This window comes from Amphiura filiformis, unplaced genomic scaffold (assembly GCF_039555335.1).
Source record: "Amphiura filiformis unplaced genomic scaffold, Afil_fr2py scaffold_26, whole genome shotgun sequence".
NCBI classification, from domain to species: domain Eukaryota; kingdom Metazoa; phylum Echinodermata; class Ophiuroidea; order Amphilepidida; family Amphiuridae; genus Amphiura; species Amphiura filiformis.
This window is the reverse complement of record NW_027305490.1, coordinates 1,216,396-1,237,055: the sequence shown is the minus strand read 5'-3', so window position 1 is coordinate 1,237,055 and position 20,660 is coordinate 1,216,396. Positions and strand designations below refer to the sequence as shown.

At 37.0% G+C, this 20,660-nt stretch overlaps 1 protein-coding gene across 1 annotated transcript in view; it reads right to left on the bottom strand.

Annotated features, from left to right (window-relative positions):
• The window catches only part of LOC140143710 (carboxypeptidase B-like), a 53,032-nt gene extending 46,644 nt beyond the window's left edge, over nucleotides 1–6,388 (bottom strand). The window contains exons 1-3 of the mRNA XM_072165523.1: nucleotides 6,256–6,388; nucleotides 5,163–5,244; nucleotides 4,317–4,535 (exon numbers count right to left, since the gene is read on the bottom strand). Coding sequence (XP_072021624.1) covers nucleotides 4,317–4,535; nucleotides 5,163–5,244; nucleotides 6,256–6,320 — 366 coding nt within the window. The 5' untranslated portion in view covers nucleotides 6,321–6,388. The remainder of the gene's footprint in view (nucleotides 1–4,316; nucleotides 4,536–5,162; nucleotides 5,245–6,255) is intronic.
• Between the last annotated feature and the right edge of the window lie 14,272 nt (nucleotides 6,389–20,660).

Here is a 20,660-nt window from a genome sequence, read left to right as displayed (position 1 = left end):
CATAGCTCTCTGTACATGGGACCGACGGTTTAATGCCCCCTCCTTTCATGATTCATTTACCCAATTCTAAATGAACCATGGGGAGAGCGGAAGTGTGAATTTAATCTACAGATGTCGCCAATTAATTTCAGTCATTTTCCCCCAATATCCCAGCAAATCTCCACCACCGGGAATTGAACCCGGGACCTCATGCACTAAAGGCAAGTACCCTAACCATTAGGCTACGCTCTCCCTTGGTTGTTGTGTAATCAGCAGAGAGATTAAATGCGAACTTCTTTGATGTATTTATATCGTTTATATATAATATAAATAATAGGTGTCCAAAAATTTACCCTTGTTGGTACACCTCAACTTATATTTTAAAACCTAACATTTTCATTTACAATTTTTCCAAATTTTGACGTACTATCATCGTAAGAACAACTTGTTGGTGATTCTTGGTAGGTTTCATATAAAATGTCAATCCTTTTATTGAAAGTATAAGTACACGTCTGGTTCACAAATGTTTGGTTAACGGTATTTTATGTTTTATAAAATAAAATTTAATTGACTTGTCATTATTTTAATTACCTGCAGCTCCATGAAAGTACACACCAGGCTCACTAATGGCATTAAGTTTGTAGTATTATGATTAAACAATGTTAATCAGAATACAAAAACGAATACAAACTCTGCAAAAATGCATAAAATGCACACAGGTGCCTAAAATTGCACGCAATTTATTTCTGTAAAATGTAATGATAATAAAAAAACGTTTTGACAATTCGATGAAAGTACAGAGCTAGTTAATCATGAAAATGAAAAACGCATACAAATCTCTGTATTAAATGTTGCATGAAAGGTACGCGTGTCCCTACCATCTCTTAAAATGTCGCAAAATGACGTAAAATTATCAAAATGTGATAATATTTCTGCAGTTTAAGTGAGGCAAAGGTGCATAATTAAGTTGCCGGCAAATTGTATAAAAAAGTTGCATACAAATTTAATTTCAAAAGATTAAACACACTGTTTATGAACTAAATGTCTATATGGTGCAAAACTTTAAAATCTAAGGTGTTTTAGCCCATAAGCAGATTGTTTATTTTCTACAAGTAATACAGACTTGACATTTAATATGGAATATTTTTTCGCAAAAATCCAAGACTAGTCTGGTAGAGGTCTGCATAAACGGCATGGGCTAAATATTGATTGGGGTGTGTCGGGAGATGATGTAAAATAATTGTTTGACAGAAAATGTGCTTTCCATTAGTTTACATTCTAACGCTCATAATGGAGTGAATTAGTCTAAAATGACGGATTTAAGGCGACTGAATTTGCTTTTTGTGGGGGTAAAATTTCTGAATTTGAGCAACATTATTCTGATATTATCAAATTCATTGAGGTTTGAGGCGATTTTACTAAACCTAAATACCACTAAGTGTTCGTCAGAACTCAAATGCACCTGTGATCTACCAGTTTTGAGAGCTTTAAAAAATATGGCTCTTAAAAGTGGTATGCACTCAGAAAGTTTGAATGGTCCCCTGGGGCCAAATGTTATAAACTTACTGTACACAAAGAAACAGTGTGAGTTCATTGGACAACCATGAATCCACACAGTTGTTCTTATACCAATTGCAACATTTGACCCCAGGGGGCCATTCAAACTTTCTGAGTAAGTAAAGCCTTTAAGAAATATTACCTCAAACCCCTATAAATTTGATAATAACAGAGCCATGTTGCATACAGTCTGAAATTGTGTCCCCCACAAAGCTCAAATTCAGCCTCACTAACTCCGCCATTTTAGGCAAATTTGGTACATTATGAGCACCATTATGTAAACATATGGAAAGCACATTTTCTATCAAACAACTATTTTGCACCATCTGCCGACACTCCCGATTTAATATTTAGCCCGTGCGGTTTATGCAGACCCCTTCCAGACCAGTCTTGGAATTTTGCGAAAAATATTCCATATTAAATGTCAAGTCTGTATATATATGTACGTTTAAGGGTATACGATGTACTGTTGGTCGAAGCAGCAAAAAAATGTAGTTCACAGCATCTTGCGAATGGTAGTGAGCTTGAGCAAAAATTGTATTGCTCAATGCATAGCGAGCGTGTAGAAGAATTCAAATATCTAAGGTGTTTTAGTCCATAAGCAGATTGTTTATTTTCTACAAGCAATATACGTTTAAGGGTATACGATGTACTGTTGGTCGAAGCAGCAAAAAAAATGTAGTTCGCAGCATCTTGCGAATGGTAGTGAGCTTTAGCAAAAATTGCATTGCTCAATTCATAGCGAGCTTGTAGAAGAATTCAAATATCATAGATATACTTTTGTAGGTCCTGTGGTTCTTGAGTTATGTTGTAAAGAGGGCTGAAACAACAACACTTTTGTAAAACGTATATAACTCATTAACAACAATAAATTAAGCAGGTTTTCAAAGTATATAATTTGTAGAATGAACTTTTGCAAAACACCAAAGTGTTATTTTTCAATAATATATTGATTCAGATAATGAAATTCGATGTTTTTGGCTGCTTCGACCAACAATACCTCGTATACCCTTAATACCCAAATTTTCATTATCTAACTCAATATATTATTGAAAAATAACACTTTGCTGTTTTGCAAAAGTTCATTCTACAAATCATATACTTTGAAAACTTGCTTGACTTATCGTTGTTAATGAGTTAAGTGATGTTGTTTCAGCCCTCTTCACAACATAACTCAGGAACCGAAGGACCTACAAAAGTATATCTGTGATATTTAAATCGCTTCTACGAATTGATCAATTTCATTTTTGCCAAAGCTCACTACCATTCGCAAGATGCTGTGAACTACCAAATCGCAACAGTTTAAAATAATTGCTAACCTTGTGTGTTTAGGAGCGTTTTTGTGCTTAGTTTAACATTGAAAGTGTTTAATTTAGTATTAACCTCTATACCTTGACCGTGTAAACACCAAGAAGAGTTTAAACCAGCTGATTTCACATGCATATACCAAATAAAAAAGAAGATGAACAGGGCAATTCTGGTCAATTATCCCGTAGATGGAGTAAGCTAGACCGGTAAAGCTGGGTAATCCAGGTCCACTGCCCCTACGCACGTTGCGGATTTTCTCATCCAGAGACTTTCCTCCACGAGTGACCAAAACATTAGGCAGAAATGGCGTTGCCAGAGACATTGTGAGGCAATATTTGCTTGATTTTCCCCCGGCAAATGAATATGTGACGGATTACCACAAACTATAGGCCATGGTTAAAATTATAGGCTCAAGGTAATCTCAACACTATGACTATGCCCCGAGGCGTAATTCTTGTCATCTGTTTGGTTAAAAGCATCGATTTTGGAAAAGAAATTAATAGTTTCAATGCGAACGGCACAGATTACAATCTGCGATTTCCGCGTGATTATAGCGAGCGAAAACATTAACGCGTGCGTAATATCATTTTACGCTGGAAACAAACCACACGCAGAACTGTGCCCGCGCTTTTAACCAATCAGATGGCGGGAATCTTTAGATGAGGTATATAATACGATTTATTTAATTACAGAATTACAGAGGTATCGGAAATCTTGTCGACATATGAAAATACACAGAAAGACATGAAAGATATATTTATACTTGAAAGTCAAAACTTCGATTTTTGCAATGGTAGCTTCGATTTGGAGTGTAATTGAAGTGGGATAGCGAGTAAGTTGTGAAATAATGTAGATATATAGTTAGATGTCCAAACCAATGTTCCACAATCAAGATGGCGATAATGTAACAAGACAGTTTTTTGTCATGCATAATTCGCCAAAATGTTTCCCTAAAACAGGCTTCTAAAATTTAATAGGCAGACCTACTGCATTTGGTCCTGATAATTGACGACATTATTACTTCTTTCATCGGTTTGTAGCACAATACAAGAAAGGAGAAATTACACACTTGATTTGGCGTGATTTTATAGGGCCACACATTTGGAAAAAAACAGAACCGTTTTTTATGTACTTGGGCTAAATTGATATAATGGTTTGTTTTTTTGATGGATCACTAAATTATTTCTTATCATTGGTTAAAATGACGTCAGTCATTTTAACAACACTTTTTACTCCAAGACGTCTTTGATGTCTTTAATAGTTTTTTATTATGATAAAGTGAATCATCCCGGCCCTCTACACCTTCTCTACACTGTACACAAAAACAGGAAGTAACCTTAAGTTAACTCGCCAACATCTTGACCAGATGATGGGCGATATATTACCAATCACCATGATCTAGTGCTTTCAAATTCTATAGACATACTTTTAACATTTTCAGGATATCTTTTTAGAATGCATAAAACACTCACCTCATCACTAGTGTGGTAGACAGTATAATCAAATGCAGCCTTAGTAATGACACAGTCCGTGCATTTTTCATTATTAATGTTGGTTCGCACATCGTCCACAAAGATGGAGAAATCCAAACCACGGCGAGATAATTCCATCTTCACATCTTTAACAATATTTGGGCCAACCATAATGTCTACAGGTCCATTCACTTTGGTTGGTTCTTTCCAGAAATCTACCTATTATAAAAAGAAATAGCAATATTAGTTTGAACGGTAACGTATAAAATTGTAAGTAACTTCCAGAAAGTTGTTACCATCCAAACCATTTAAAAATAACAAGTTGTCACTGAAAGTAGAGGAAATAAAGCTATCAAAATCGAAATGAATATCTAAATAAGCCGGAAAAGTATTAAGAGTCAAGGTAAAAAATAGTTTGAAATTGTTCATCTTGCCACACTTATTAAAACAAGTATAGTTTGCACAGTTTACCGTGTTTCCTTGTTATAATAGGACAACTTTCAAATGCCAAAAATGGCGATTGATATAGTTTGTCATGTTCAAGTTAAGTATATTTTTTTTTCCATCAAGTCATACAAAATACAATAATAAGCATATAATGGAGGGATGGTCAAAAGAGAGCACAGCTCGAGAATATTTGGCCACCCTAGAACAATGAAAAATTGTGCAAAGAGACGAAGGACAAGTCAATCGAGACAAAGAAACAGACATGGTGAAAACAACGAGACAATGTATCTTGGTAACCAAATATAAGAGCCAATGCAAATTATTTGGTTTCAATCCTATACCTTGGAGTATAGTTATGGAGAGTTGATTATAGAATTTACTAAATAATAGACGACCTACGGTATCTTCGAGTAGATTGTACAAATCATGCACTCTTTGTAATTGTTCCACGTCCTGTGGCACCACACGTAACACTTGGTACCTGAAGAAATAAGGAAGTGGTATTATGATTATAATGAGTAGTACGAGGTTTTTGCAGTAATGAAAGAACTACCCACCCATATCCAATAAATAAATAAATAAATAAATAAATAAATAAATAAATAAATAAATAAATAAATAAATAAATAAATAAATAAATAAATAAATAAATAAATAAATAAATAAATAAATAAATTAATTAATTAATTAATTAATTAATTAATTAATTAATTAATGTCAACACTTTCATCTTGTAATCGCCGCATATTTGTGTCAATACAATAATATCCGATTTCCTTCAAATTTTAGATTTGTTATTCTATACTCAAAATGCTGAAATAATACTAGTTATAATTGTTGGGAAGTGTTTTTGTCCATTTTAAGCTGAAATAACAAGGTAAAGTGAAAGAAAGCCCATTGGTTATTTTGGCCATTTAACACGCAGCTATATGGGAAGACATATTTTGACATTTTGTCGTACTTTGCTTTCTTGACCTACAAACACAATAAAATGCTGGTTCCATTTAGCATGTTTAGGTGCAAGTTGGGACATGTGCAAACATTACAAATATTATGCCAAAAACATCAGGTTTGAAAAAATAAGATCGTACATTTAGTTTTAATGAGTCTGTCCTTATTGATAAATCTCTTTTGCGTAGGATTATTTAGGCCGAACGTATAGGTACGTTCTTTTCGTTTCATTTTTTTAAAGATCGACATGATAGACCGATTGAAAAGTATTTAAAGGTGCATGACCAGATTGTGATCCAATTATGTAACACATTATATTTTCTACCTCACAATGAGGCTAATCACCCGGGTCATCACTCAAGCATTCTTATTCCAAGTCATATGAAAAGGTTTGGCTACAAAACGATTCTCTTATAAATGCATCTACGCACAGTTTCCACCTCGAATTAACAAATTTAACAAGTCTATATTTGTACACTTTCTGAATATTGACTTACAATAAATTGATCAACTTTATAACCATGAAAACTATATGACTTACCCTGCATAGTTCTTGACCGCCGAGGCAGATGCCACAAACACAAGAAGAGCACAAAGCAACGTCATGATTACTGATAGCTAGTCGAATATAACCATGCAAATATATCATCAGATTGCAAATGAACAATCCTGTTGGCGCTCTGGAACCAATGCTTTATTTCTTGAATTTATACCGATTTGACACTGCTATCTTAGCGATGAATATTCATAACTTAGGGAGTCTTCAGAAATACTCTGGTGGGGGAGGGGTCATAAAATTTTAGGACCTATGAATAGCGGGGGGGGGGGTAAAAAGTTTTGGGTGTATGAACAGGGGGGTTAAACCAGAATACAAGTACATTTTTGATCCAGTGTTGAAAATTGTCTTGTCTCTAACTTAATTTTGAGGTTTGTGTCAGTTCTTTCTGGTCAGCTCTTTAAATCACTAAAAGCTGCAATATCTTTGCTCTTCTTTAGTGTTGACAATTTTTACAATAATGTTTCATGTAGTACAGATTATTAATTTATTATCACTGATATATACAACTAAATCATGTTGCATTACAATTATAGGCGGAGGAAGCTTGGAGAACCGGGGTACACCCCCCCCCCTATTTTTTTGCTATGGGGGACATAAAAATCCCGGGGAAAATCCTAATAGATGAAAAAATAAAGCAATAATTGCCATGTGCAACTTTTTTTAGCACAGCAACATGTTTTAGGCCCAAATAGGGTAAAATTGCACAATTTTGCGCTTCGCGATCACGCGAACTGGCCCATCAATTAGCAAAACACACCATTTCGGCAGTAGCATAGACAGGGGTGGAAGGGCCTCCTGACAAAAAATGAAAGAAAAAGGTGCCCCTCTGACAAAAAGTGAAAGAGAAAATCTGGAGGGCAAAGAAAAGGAGCAGGAGCCCCTTTTCCATCCAAATTCACCCCGATCATGGACCAAAATAGTGTAAAGTACAAAATGTTTGCACGCTGTGTCATAATAAAGGCATTTTCATCCCATCATGGGCGAAATACACAATTTGTGCACGCTTTTTGTCCAAATAAAGCCTTTTTTGGAAGCTTAAAATACGTACAGTCTCTCTAAAAAACAAAAGAGGTATATGTATTTGCAACTGCAATTTCTTTTTTCGTCTGTGCCCCCGAAATTGTATTCCCCCCCCCCCACACACACACCAAGAAAACTATTTTGGGCTAAAATAGTCTAAGATTTTTGCGCCCTTCGCCGCAACAAAAGGTCCCAGTAAAACCAGAACAAAATATACTCGTCCCCCGACCTCAACCCCCCCCCCCCCCAACGTAAATTTTAATGCTTCCGTCGCCACTAATTCCAATCATAAATGTATGGTTTAATTATACTGGGTTACATAAACATACTTGTGCTACTTTAAAACATTTCCTCAATTCCACATATTCTATATCAATGACATGGGTACAATTTCATTGCACATGAATACACATTTTAGTACATGTATCATTAATGTTTCCTTTGCCATTTGATGTACAATGGTATATTATGATGGGGGGGGGCAAAATAATTTTGAACCTATATGAGGGGGTCAAAAAGTTTTAGGTCCATTAAGAGGGGGGGTCAAAAAGTTTTGGGTTCGCGAAGAGGGGGGTTAAAAAATTTCGACATGAAAAAAAATCCAGCCCCCCCACCAAAGTATTTCTGAACACTCCCTTATCAGTGCTAGATGCTTGTATATGGAGATACTATAATTTGCCAATTGCCAGTGATGGAATTTTAGCATTAATCATTTAATAATTCAAATTTATATGTTGACACTGTAGAAGCTGTTACAGTATTTTAATATCAATATGCTTTATTTTGAAGTATTAAAAAGCAAATTCAGGAAAACAAAGGATGAAGATGAATTATGTTTTATGTATGAACTTTAACATAACTATAGTCTTCTTACATAATGTCTACATAATGTTTATGTATCAAAAATTTCTTGCAGATTAATTCGTTTAGCAAAAATATCATCAAATTTGAATTACGTTCTGGTGTACCAGAACGAAATTACAACAGTGGCCTATCGAGCAGTGTAATACACATAATCATGCATAACTCGCAAACGCAAAATCGGAATCAACTGAAATTTTGGGAATAAGCTAGGATGCTAGGATCACGAAATACTACACTGAGTGCAACTATCATAATCTATCAATATCGTAAGCATGCACGTGAATGCCCTGAAAAACGGCATGACATAGGGGCCTTGGATTTCCCCAGCAAACGATCCGTCACAATTTCTTGAGAAACGAAGTGCGAAAAGGAAGACATTTAAGAAACACCTCTAAAAGGCACTCTTTGACTTCCCAAGGAATTATCTCTAAAACAACCTCATAGAAAGATTAACCTTCAAGACACACTATATAAATTAAGGCGTTGAATTACACCTAGCATTTAAAATGGGTCCCTTTGTAAATGTCCCTCAAAAGTGTCCCAGCAAGAACTGTCTTTAAAAAGAACTCCACGAATTACGGTCTTGTTTCATAAGTTTGAATTGCTACTAATCATGCTAATCATGACCAATCCAAATTTCAGCACAAAACCAATTACATGCACAATTTCTTTTTAAGCCAGTAACGGGCGATCACAGCAATAAAATAAAGAACTGACATTGCGTCGATTTCTTAGAAAAGCACAAAAGGTGCATAAAGGGTCTATCCCTTGAAGTCATAATACTAACTAACTAACTAATTAACTAACTAACTAACTAACTAACTAACTAACTAACTAACTAACTAACTAACTAACTAACTAACTAACTAACTAACTAACTAACTAACTAACTAACTAACTAACTAACTAACTAACTAACTAACTAACTAACTAAATAACTAAATAACTAAATAACTAACTAAATAAATAAATAAATAAATAAATAAATAAAGCAGCATAAGAAACAAATATGACATAGCAAGGTTTCGAACACCCGACGATCAGAACAGCAACTAAGAAATCACAACGCCTTAGACCGCTCGGCTACCGAACCATACATGCTATTCCATATCAAAGTAATATATTTACCTCTAGCGTTGCGTAATATTGGCACATGCCCCTGACACATGCTTGAAGGTAAATATCCTACATAATAGAAAAGCACAAAAGGTGCATAAAGGGTCTATCCCTTGAAGTCATAATAATATAGACAGTGTACTTCGGTTATATCTATAAATGCGCTTTTATAAATGCGCACGTGACCCATGGGCACGACAGACTAAGACCAGCAAGCGTTACCAAATCCTCGTGCACTGACCACTATACAGAAAGGGATAGGAACTCTGTAGATAAATATCATCAAATTTAACTATTAATTGAATTGCAAAATTATTACACCTTTTGCAAATTTGGAAAGTATTTGGTGACGGAAAATAATATTCAACGACGGAAACGTTTACAATATAATCACAAAGTTGAACAAAATTTTGCTGCACAGCAGTCTCATGTTGTTCCGCCTTTGCATTCAAATATATAGAAAGACCACTCGCTATGTAGAAGGTCACTTCGAGACTTACTGTCTATAAGCTATATGGCAGCGCGGAGGTGTTCACGTGCGCATTTATAAAAGCGCATTTATATATATAACCGAAGTACACTGATAGAGGTCATTGACATGTAACCAATTCTTTGTATACCTTGATACAATCAACATTATACAAAGAAGTATATTATTAGGCGTTGACGCAATCATCAATGCGGGAAGTATAAAACCATATTCGCCACTCGTGCACTTTGTTTGAGTCTACGGCTGTCCCGAAAACAGCCTTGAACCCAGAGGTAAATTCAGAGGTAAATTTTGGGTTGTTACATTGAATTCAAAGTAATTATATCATGAAAAACCCCACCGAGATGACTACAATACTTATTCAGAGCCAATCTACATTATGTTATTGGCAAAGGCCGACGATCAAAGTAAAAGTATAAAAAGAGGAGGACCGAAAATCAACGTTAATTCGAGGTAAGCCTCAAAACGCATCGAAAACGCCAAAATGCAGTCGCAAAATTTATAATATTACTAAATCAACAAAACGAATTGTAACGTAGGTATGCAGAAAAGAGTTGTATTAGCAATAACAAAGTATGTGAAAAAAGATTTGTCTTTGGCATGTCGCCTTCTTGAAATATCACCAAAATATAAAATTTCGGAAAAAACGCCCCAAAATTTAAAACAAACATGAACCTTCCAAAATAAATGCACATTTGCACTTGGTGACCCGGTCATTACCTGGCGCTGTGACTTGGGATTTCTCGTCGCTTTCTCTCTCTAGTTACCAGTACTTTAAGTTTCCCCTTTACCCAGCCCTTAAGTCCATCATTGACGTTTAAAAGATTTCACCAGGTACTCTTTGCTGGGCATTAACCAATAATCCATAGGTCATATAAGGCAAGATTAGTGAGCAATACAATAAGATTCAATGAATATTTTGGCAAGAAGTGCTTAACTTTATTTAAGACACCTATATTTCTGGAACACACCTTTCTGATTTATCTGGAATTTCTATATCAAATTGTCATCAATTGTTATACCTAAATATTTTGCAATGGAAACATGAGTTAAAGACCCATTCAGTGTTTATAAAATTGTTTATAAATTGCTTAAAAGTGAAGGATACGTCATTCAAATTGTCATTTGGTTTTTTTGAAATAAAAATTTGGGCAAAATTGGGCAAAAACAGCAGCATTGACGAAGTTGAAGCCCATTCAAATACATGTAGCTAATTTAGATACTGTCAGTATCTAATGCAGATTCATGTAAATTCCTTATTTTTGTGTTAAATACACAGCTTTCGGCTGAACCACTAGCAGGCTATGTTAACATATTTATGACAATGACAAAAGTATGATTTTTACGATCATCCGGATGAGCAAATCACTGAATGGGCCTTTATTTACAATCGTCTAAGGGAATGTTAACATTTATTTGAGCGTGTTTTGTTCGAATGTTCGATATCCTTTTATTCAATACCACTAATTTTATATGACACAGGAAAAATAAGTAATTTCAAGCACGATTTGGCTATAAATGGGACTCTCCGAGCGCAAAGACATTATCAATTAAGAGTAGAAGATTGAATCCCCAAAGGGCCAAAATTTCAACATATGAGACTGTTCTTGTTTTAAACCACTGAGGTGTAAAATAGGGTAGAAATCGATGAATTTGAGGCAACTTTTTTATCAAAACTGTAAAGCTAGATCTAATGATTGGTACCACCAAACTGGTCGAGAAGGAGGAGCTGGAGCTGGAGATCCTGGGAGTCATGGTCGACAGCAAGCTGACCTGGACAAAACACATTTACTAACGTCTCATCCAAAGCAGTGTTATAATACGCCTCAATCTCCTGGATGAGTGCCAGCGCCATCACTCTAGGATTATTAGACTCTATCCAGAGGAAGGTCTTTCGAATCATAGGCATGGGCGAAGAGGAAGCAATTGCAATGCTGAACGTCACATCTCTCCATCAAAGAGGCCAAGTGGCTGAAGCAACGGTCCTCTACAAAATGCACGCCAGCTTGTGCCCATCCGATCTGAAAGCACTGCTACCAAAGCCATTTGTAGTCAGAAGAGCTACCGCTCCAGCTTGTCCATGCCTTGCCATCACAAAATGGAGATATCCGTAAGAGCAGATCACCGAGATTTTGTAGGAAAAAAGTGCGAAGAGGTGGGGAGAGCTGCTGGAACATACTCAAAGAAAGTATTTGCATTGTTGAAGGAAGACGCGGTTTTCAGTTAGATACGTTGTCATCAATGATTCAAATGGCACAATGATCACTGAAAGCACCAACATCAAGATTAGATGGACTGAATACTGCCCAAAAGACTGAGGCAGCTCCTAGAAATAAACTAACCATGGAAACAGAAGTAGCCCCAACCCTTGAAGAGTGACCAAATCAGAAACTGGAAATCACTAGGAATTTATGAGATTCATGCAGAATTGTGTGACAAGATATGGAAGATATGGAGGCAAATGGAATGGCCCAGCGACTGGGGCAAGGCAGTTTTTATTCGTCTTCTAAAGAAGGGAGACATAAATAAATGTATAAATCACCAAACCCCATATAGCCTCATTAGTCACGCCAGGGTGGTGCTTTGAAAATAGTCAATCGGAGGATGACAAAGAAGCTGGAGAGTGAGATTGCTATATATTGATTTGATATGTTATCTTCATATTGCATACATTTGAATAATGTTATCTTCATATTACATGCAAAAACATTTAAAAACTTAAAAACCGACACAGGTACCTAGTGTTATTTCAACCGAGAATGTCACTGTTTTGCAGTGAATCAAGGCCCGATAATGCCATTGACAATACATGGTACCATGCGTTCAACGCTGACATGTACAGAAGGCTGTGTGCTACCATTAATACTACAGTCCATTCATAAATATATCAAACTCACTCGATAGTATGAACCATAACGTATATTTGAGCCAAATTTGGACATCATTCGAGTTTTTTTCCTGTACCATTTTATGTACCATACAATATTCATAAATATTGGTCGGAAACCAAAGAGCTTTTAAATAGAAATAGAGTCGCAATAGATTATATAATCTTTTGTTCGTTTGATGCCGATTAGAAGTTGCGACAGGCTATTCATAAAAGTGGTACCATTGTTTCGAATAAAGGGGTTCCGCCATTAAATTGGTCACTGATCCGGCATCATATTAACGCTCTACACAACAGGCGAGTATCAATAATTGACCACACTACAGTCATGTGTAAGGGCAGTCATGTGTAAAGTGGTACCATTGTACTCACGTATCCCAAATGTGTGCTTGTGTGGGTCTGAAGTCTAGAAGGAGGCTTTAGCTGTCGATACAATCATCTTTACCACCCACCTGACGTTAGGCGTTTCATTTAAATAAATTGAATGCTCTTGCTAATCGATTACATGTTAGAATGTATAAAGGCTGCCATGTCCAGTCCATATATCTATATTACACTATAATGGTAATCGCTACACGTATACATGTAAGTATAAGTATAGGCCTATGACGGTTGTTTTTAAGAAATTTCCATTTAATTTTATTTAAGAAGGAGATTGGTATAGAAATAGTGGGGTACCCAAAGAGGGGAGGGGGTTGGGGAGGGGCAGATTCACCTCTGTGAGAAGTCTTGGGAGGGGAGGAAGAGGGGAGGAGGGGATATGGAGAATGAGAGACGGCTGGAGGAAGGGAGAAATAAAAAAGATATAATAAAGACAAGTAGATAAATAGAAATATAAGGAAAATGATGGGAATGAGAGAGGGAGGGTGAGAGGCGACAATGAGAGCGAGGGAGTGATAAAGTGTAGGCCAAGGAAAGAATAAGTACAGAGAAGGGAAAAGAAAGGAATGATGAATACATTTAATAATAATTATTAGGCCTATATAATAACTAAACACACAACAGCACTGGGCAGCCATTCGATGATGTCAATGCCTTTATTCGTTACGTAATTAAAACGCCCAGTCAGATGTATTTCACACCTACCAAACACAACTCACCCAATTTCGCAAACTGGACGTTGAATCAAGGGGGTGACACTAAATTCACGGTTGTTCTATTAGCCACGCAAAATCTATGAACAATTCAGCTGGTTTACTAGCTAGAAAGTGAGGCCAGTTATCGGTCCGTTATAGCTCGTTATGAATAATTCATGTACGACCCCTTGGATCATGTTAATTGAGTTTGGCAAATAACAACGTTGTTAGTTTTGCGAACTTTGCCTGTTCAATGAGAGTATAGCGCGCCCCCAATATATCTGGGCACAAACCAGGCGAAAACGACCCAGTTTAATGAAATGGCGGACGGGTATTCCCATCAGGCACCAGTGATATGTTTTTTCAAAGAAAGTCTACTAATTTTATATGAAATGACATTTTGCAATAGCAAAGTCAAAATTAGGACTTGCTGTCAATAATATGAAGGAAATATGTGACAGAGGCAAGGTGTGAAATATAAGTAGTATTTAAGTTATAATAACCTTTGATACCCGACCTGACCTTCCATCATGGCGCCTTATTCGTCTTTATGTATTTCTATTATGCTCTCAAGTAAAATAAAATACCAACATGCACTGAGCAGACAATGTTACTTGGCTCTCAGCATGAATTATTGATTTTATACGGAGGTAAAGAAATGCACAGTGTATGTGCATGATGTGCAAGCATACTCCAAATATTTACGGTAAATCTGAATAGTGGTCACATGTTGAGATATCATGTGTTCGGGAAATCACGTGGCAACATTTTAAGATTTCAGGCTTGTTTACTAGTTAATTGCCATTTGTACTCTTTATTATTGATCTTTGTTAATTAACATATATTTTAATTGCTGATAAATCGTGGTTGGCTGCCCATGATATCTGTTAAATTCAATGTTTTATGAATATAATTCTACCACGCAGAGGGGGTCACACAGCAGAATTTCACATCACCTGACTTAGCTAGATTTCGAAGCTCTGCTCTTCAAATTCATGTAAATTTCAAAGTTTATACATTTAATATATTTAACATATTTAACATGATACTAATTTTTTGTTATAACCAACTGGTACACGAAATATACTAGCTTATTACCTATATACAGAAAGGTTATTATCAGCCTTCACTCAGCAAATTGACATGCCCGGCATATGCAGCCATTCTTCGTCTGGATAACATGACTGTCGCCCTCAATACGTCTGGGCACAAATTTAAATAACAATACGCTATTTACATATCAATGCGGCCTCATGCTAATTAAAGCTGCCCCATCCAGGAGTTCATCTATGGTTGAATGTACACTCTCATGAATATTGATTGGCAACATTTTCCAATATGTCAGGGCTCTAATCGGAAACAATAGAACAATAGACCCTGCAGAGCGTTGTCGGAAACCACCCAGTCGAGCCAACTTTATGCAAATTGATCATGCATGACTCATGGTCATTTGACGCAATTTGCCTTCTGCTTGGCTAATCGATATTGCATAGCATGTACACATTCCAACAAAGGATTTGAACCGATGTCCTTCACCGTAATCAGTAGCGCAGTACAGTCCATTCAATCAAATGTTGTCATCAACCTATTTGATGGCAGTGCATTTGTTATGTGTCGCAGTAGATTGCAATCATGCTTTAGTTGAATGCATTTGAGTAGTCTGCCATATTTACGGTATGATACGTTATATGCACAACCTCTATGGCTGTGCATGCGCAGGTCATTGTGAATATTCTCATTTACATGATCATCCTCTCTTGGCAGAGTATGCTGTTCTGATGAATATTTGGCAAACAGGCCAATGGTGTTCCAATTGTATTGGCTGTGGACGGCGAGATGTAAATTGGGTGATGATGTCACAGCTCATTATAGTTTGTCACTCGGTCTGTTGTAATGTGCTACTTGGTCATTCAAATGTGTAGAGTGTATGCAATAAACCAGAGAAGATGTAAAGAAAGGAGCTAGATCCAGCTATCCTCAAACAAAATATGTGTGTTGCCGCTCATTCAAAAGCAATCACGCTATTTAGGTTTAACAATAAAATACAACAAAAGGGTTCGAACCCATGACGGGTGTGATACACAAGTTGCTGCTTACTAGTTTTAGGGAAAGGTCAGTGTCTGTATACCATCAATACTATGCATACCATGCATGCAGATCCTAACATCCAGTTTATTTCAAATAAAATATGACCGAAGTTCCATGGCAAATAATAATTTTGCACGCTTGGTTACGCTTTCAACCTCTACGATTTATTATACAGCATATTTTCAATTATCAAATTATCTTTATTAGGTTTGCAGGAAATGACAGGAAAATACATAAAACAATAAAATATAGATGATCAAAAATCATCCCTTTTCTAACAAAATCCTAAAACACTCTCCTAAATAATTAATATATGTTCCAAAATGTGCGGATTTTTTTTAAATCTTTACAAAACTACATTTCTTTCTTATAGTATCCACGTGTGGCATCTCTTCAGAGCAACATCAGGTACTTAACACACACGTGTCATACTTTCAAGGGATTCTCTATAGAAACATTGGATATGGTTTCAATTCTGGAGTGAAAATTAATCAGCCGTAGTCGGCAACACACATCACATCAAAGGCTACTTTCAAGTAGATGTGTAACTACTTGAGAATAAAGGACTATGAATAGGTGCGACAGGATTACCTACGGGATTATCTCAAGGATATAATTCCGTTCTCCCTCCTTCTTTTTCAACTTTCCTGAATAAACCAACCGGAATGTTATACCAATTGAAATAGCAGCCATGTAGGAGGACACTTCTAAAGCCTTGTTCACACAGTCGGACTTAAACCACTTAATACCGGACTTAAATTACGTCGGTAATAGTATCGGGTATAAGTGGCAGTGTGAATGAGCGTCGGATATAACTATATCCGACGTAATGTGGTTTAAATCCGACAATTTAAATCCGAAGATGACCAGGGTTAAGAGCTGTTAAGACCGATCGAAACGTTACGATCGGTAATAGTAATTACGTGTGAACACTGAACAGCGCTTTTGGGCTGTCGGATATAACTGTGACCTTTCACCTTTCTGCGTGATTCAGCGTGAAGAACACTTCCGGGTTAAATTAAATCACTCGCGCAACTGATTTGAAGCAGAGTATAAATAGTGTGACCAGTGAGAGATAAAACAAAATCATCATGGATGCAGGTGCGAATATCAAACGCAATAGAGGAATGAACTGGCAAGAGAAGGAGACATTAGCTCTGCTGACCATTTCCGGTTAGTTATGACCGGTAATAGCTCGGATATAAACACGTCGGACATAGAGCTATTGCCGACTCGTCGTGTTCACACAGTCGGACTATTACCGGACTTAAATTACGTCGGTAATAGTATCGGATATAAGTGGCAGTGTGAATGAGCGTTGGATATTTAAAAAATTATTATATCCGACGTAATGTGCTTTAAATCCGACAATTTAAGGCTGAAGATGACCAGAGTTAAGAGCTGTTAAGACCGATCGAAACGTTACGTCCGGTAATAGTAATTACGTGTGGACACGCAGCACTATTGGGCTGTCGGATATAATTGTGAGTAGGCCTATATCACTCGCGGAAAATTTTAAGCAGAGTAATTTATGGCTGCAGCTGCAAATATTAATATAAACTAGCGGGATGCAGGCATTGCCGTTTAGATTTTAAAGGCGAGTGGTTAATCACTCGCTAGCATGATTGTAGGCGAGTGGTCGAATTTTCACATCACTTATTTAGGAAATAATCAAGTAGAGTTTCTGTCTTGACACGGTATTTATGTACATTTATGTTGAAATGCGCGCGAAGCGCGCTAACATTTTTCACTTTCTACGCTTGGAGGGAGTACAGCGTCGATTAAATACTGAAATGGCTGATTCAGTGGCTGATTTTGGGAGATTCGCAGCGAGTGATATTTAGTGTCTATGGCGAGTGGAAAATTGCTCACTAAAAATCGAGTTTGGGCGAGCGGCGGCGAGCGAGAGCGATCGCTCGCCTCAAACGGCACGGCCTGGGGATGCGATTATTTTTTTCGGACATCACCGTTAGATGAGTAAATGGGAGCGTTCACTATAACAGGAAGAATTATTACTGAACAGGTAGAATCATTAAAATCTGTTCCTTCTTACATTTCCTTTTAGCTTCTTTTTTATTTGCTGCTTGTGATTTCCCGTTTCCATAGAGGGGTCAATTGGAATGACAAGGAAATATTGGCTATACTCAAAATTTGGAGAGACATGGAAAGCTTTGGGAGGAGATAGCCACGCTATTACATGACAAGGGGGGGGGGGTCCTGATACGGTCGGGGAGCAGATACCTGTAGTGATAAAGGCACTGAAAACTCTCCATCGCACCCTCCATGATCGGGTGAAAAATTCAGGCGCAGGAGCAATTGACCATCCTTATTGGGATAACCTACACGAGTTTCGGGGGGTAGCAAATGTTAACCCCAGAGGGTTCAGTGGGGGGGGGGCAGTATGGCCCTGGATGTAGATGGAGATGAAATTTATTAAGCCATAAGCATGATAACAGAAAGGCATGCAATTGCATTTTATAAGATGATTAGGGGGGTCCCAAATATATACGGAAAGAAAAATAGGGGGTGTCATAAAATATTTTTGATGACCAAAATGTAGGGAGTCACAACACAGCATGACTACAGATAGTGTGTTTATTTTATTCAAAAAGGCTGATGCCTGGGGGGGGGGGTAAACGGTGGGGGGGTCATAAAATATTTGCTGCCGAAAAAGGGAGGTCGCAATTTTATTGAAGCCGACTTTTGTAAATTTGGGACCCCCACCAAGAAAAAAATAGCATGATGATGGGAGTCAGTGTAATTTTTTAATTTTTGTCATTTTTTCAAAGATGTCCACCATAGTAGGGCCTACATGTATAAAATGCGATATAGAGCTAAGTCTACTGTAAAATGGGACTACTTTGTCAAACTAAAATAATAATAATTATAATAATAATAATAATAATAATGATAATAATAATAATAATAATAATAATAATAATAATAATAATAATAATAATAGAACCTACATAAATACAAAATTGGTCTTAATTTTTGAACTTTTGAATTTGCATTTTTCTTACATGACATATCTACCGCATTGTCTGTAATTTGTTCTAAAGAGGGGCGTTTATTGAAAGTGAATTTTCAGTGAAAACATTTAAAATCGGGTTAAATTTTCTGATGATGCTCATGTAGAAAGAAAATATTTATGACCGGTAATAGGCTTTAACGGACATAACACGTCGGGCATACGCTGGCGAAGTTACGTCATTTATCGGATTAATTACCATAGCAATAGGTGAAAACAATTTTGAACATTTCGCGCTGTACTACAAGTAGGTTGCACTCATCACCTGTATGTCTGCAATCATAGATTGAATACAATACCGGTCTTTTCAAAGACACTAATCTTACAGGTGCAACTAATCAGCATGATTCACCTATTGCTATGGTAGTTAATCCGATTATTACGTAACTTCGCCAGCGTATAGCGCTATTGCCGACAAATGTGGACGCACTAAGGGATTAGCGGAAATATTTAATTCGATCGGACATAAGCCTAGATAAAATATTACCGGTAATAAGTGCATGTGTGAACACAGCTTAAGATAGCTTAAGATGACAGAGGGACAGGTCTCTAGATCGATTTCTCAACCATTCATCACCTGTTTTATTGTATTATCATACGAATTGGCCCGCGGTATCGGTACCTTATGCCCCCTGAATAAATGGGAGGCTTTGATTCTTAGGCAATGTAGGCTGTGCAATAATTACAGGGGTAGAGAAATGGAGGGAATTTATTTTTTTTTTTTTTTAAAAAGGGGGGGGGGCAAGCGGTTGTAAATTCAATGAACAATGACTTTGCTTAAAGAGGGCTTAGAAATTGATATGAAACATATTATATCAGATGAAAGGAAAGACCAAGGAGACAACTTCACACCTGATTGAGGTGTCATTAAAGAGGGGCAGAGTTTTGAGTTTCATGTAACAGCAAACTTTATCAAGACCAGGAGTCGGCCGGCAGAGGTCAGTGAGAGGTGACCGAGATACTGAATGGTTCAAAATCTGACGAGCTGTCAGTCAAGGTTGCACCCTGTCTCCTCAGCTTTTCAACACCTATGCTGAGAGCAGTGAAAAACAAGCGAAATTAATGCTGAAAACTAAGAAGTTCCTGTTTTCATTTTCGGTTTCAGATCATATTTTTATTTTGAAGTGTTAGCACGGTATAAACAATCCTTTTATTCTAGTCTTTTGTTGCTCACGAAAAAGTTGAACGAAGAGAATTTGTTGTTTTCGGTTTGTTGAGTTATGTTACTTTCTGACATGTAAATTAAAAATTAAATATCAAACTGTTCATCTGGACTTACTGTTTTGAGTTGGCTACAGTATCACGTCTTATCCGAGACGCATCGTCAAGCCTAAAGGGCTGGCGCTGAAATGTTGACCCATGAGTCGGTTGGAGTGACGTCACGGGAGAGTCGTCGAGGCCCGTTTGATGGCTGCGTCGTAGGCCCTTGACAGGTTGTGGTGTAGTCCCCCTCGCTCAAACCACTTGTGTTCTTTGTCAAGCACTAAAACCTCCTTGTCCTCAAAAGTATGGTTCGTAAACTTGAGGTGGGAATATACTGCAGAGTCATTGACCCCTGATGAACTGGGACTGCGATATATATATGCGTTTGTGCAACGGTTGTTTTGTTCCCCAATGTAAGAATCTTCACAGTCTGAATCTTTGCACTGTAAAGCATAAACGATGTTACTCTGTTTATGTCTTGGGTTTTTTTCCTTTGGATGCACAAGTTTCTGCTTCAGCGTATTGCAGGGTTTCAGGGATACCGGGATGTTGTATTTTCCGAAAATCCCTTAAGTTTCTCCGGAACACCTGATATGTAGGGGATCGTAATGT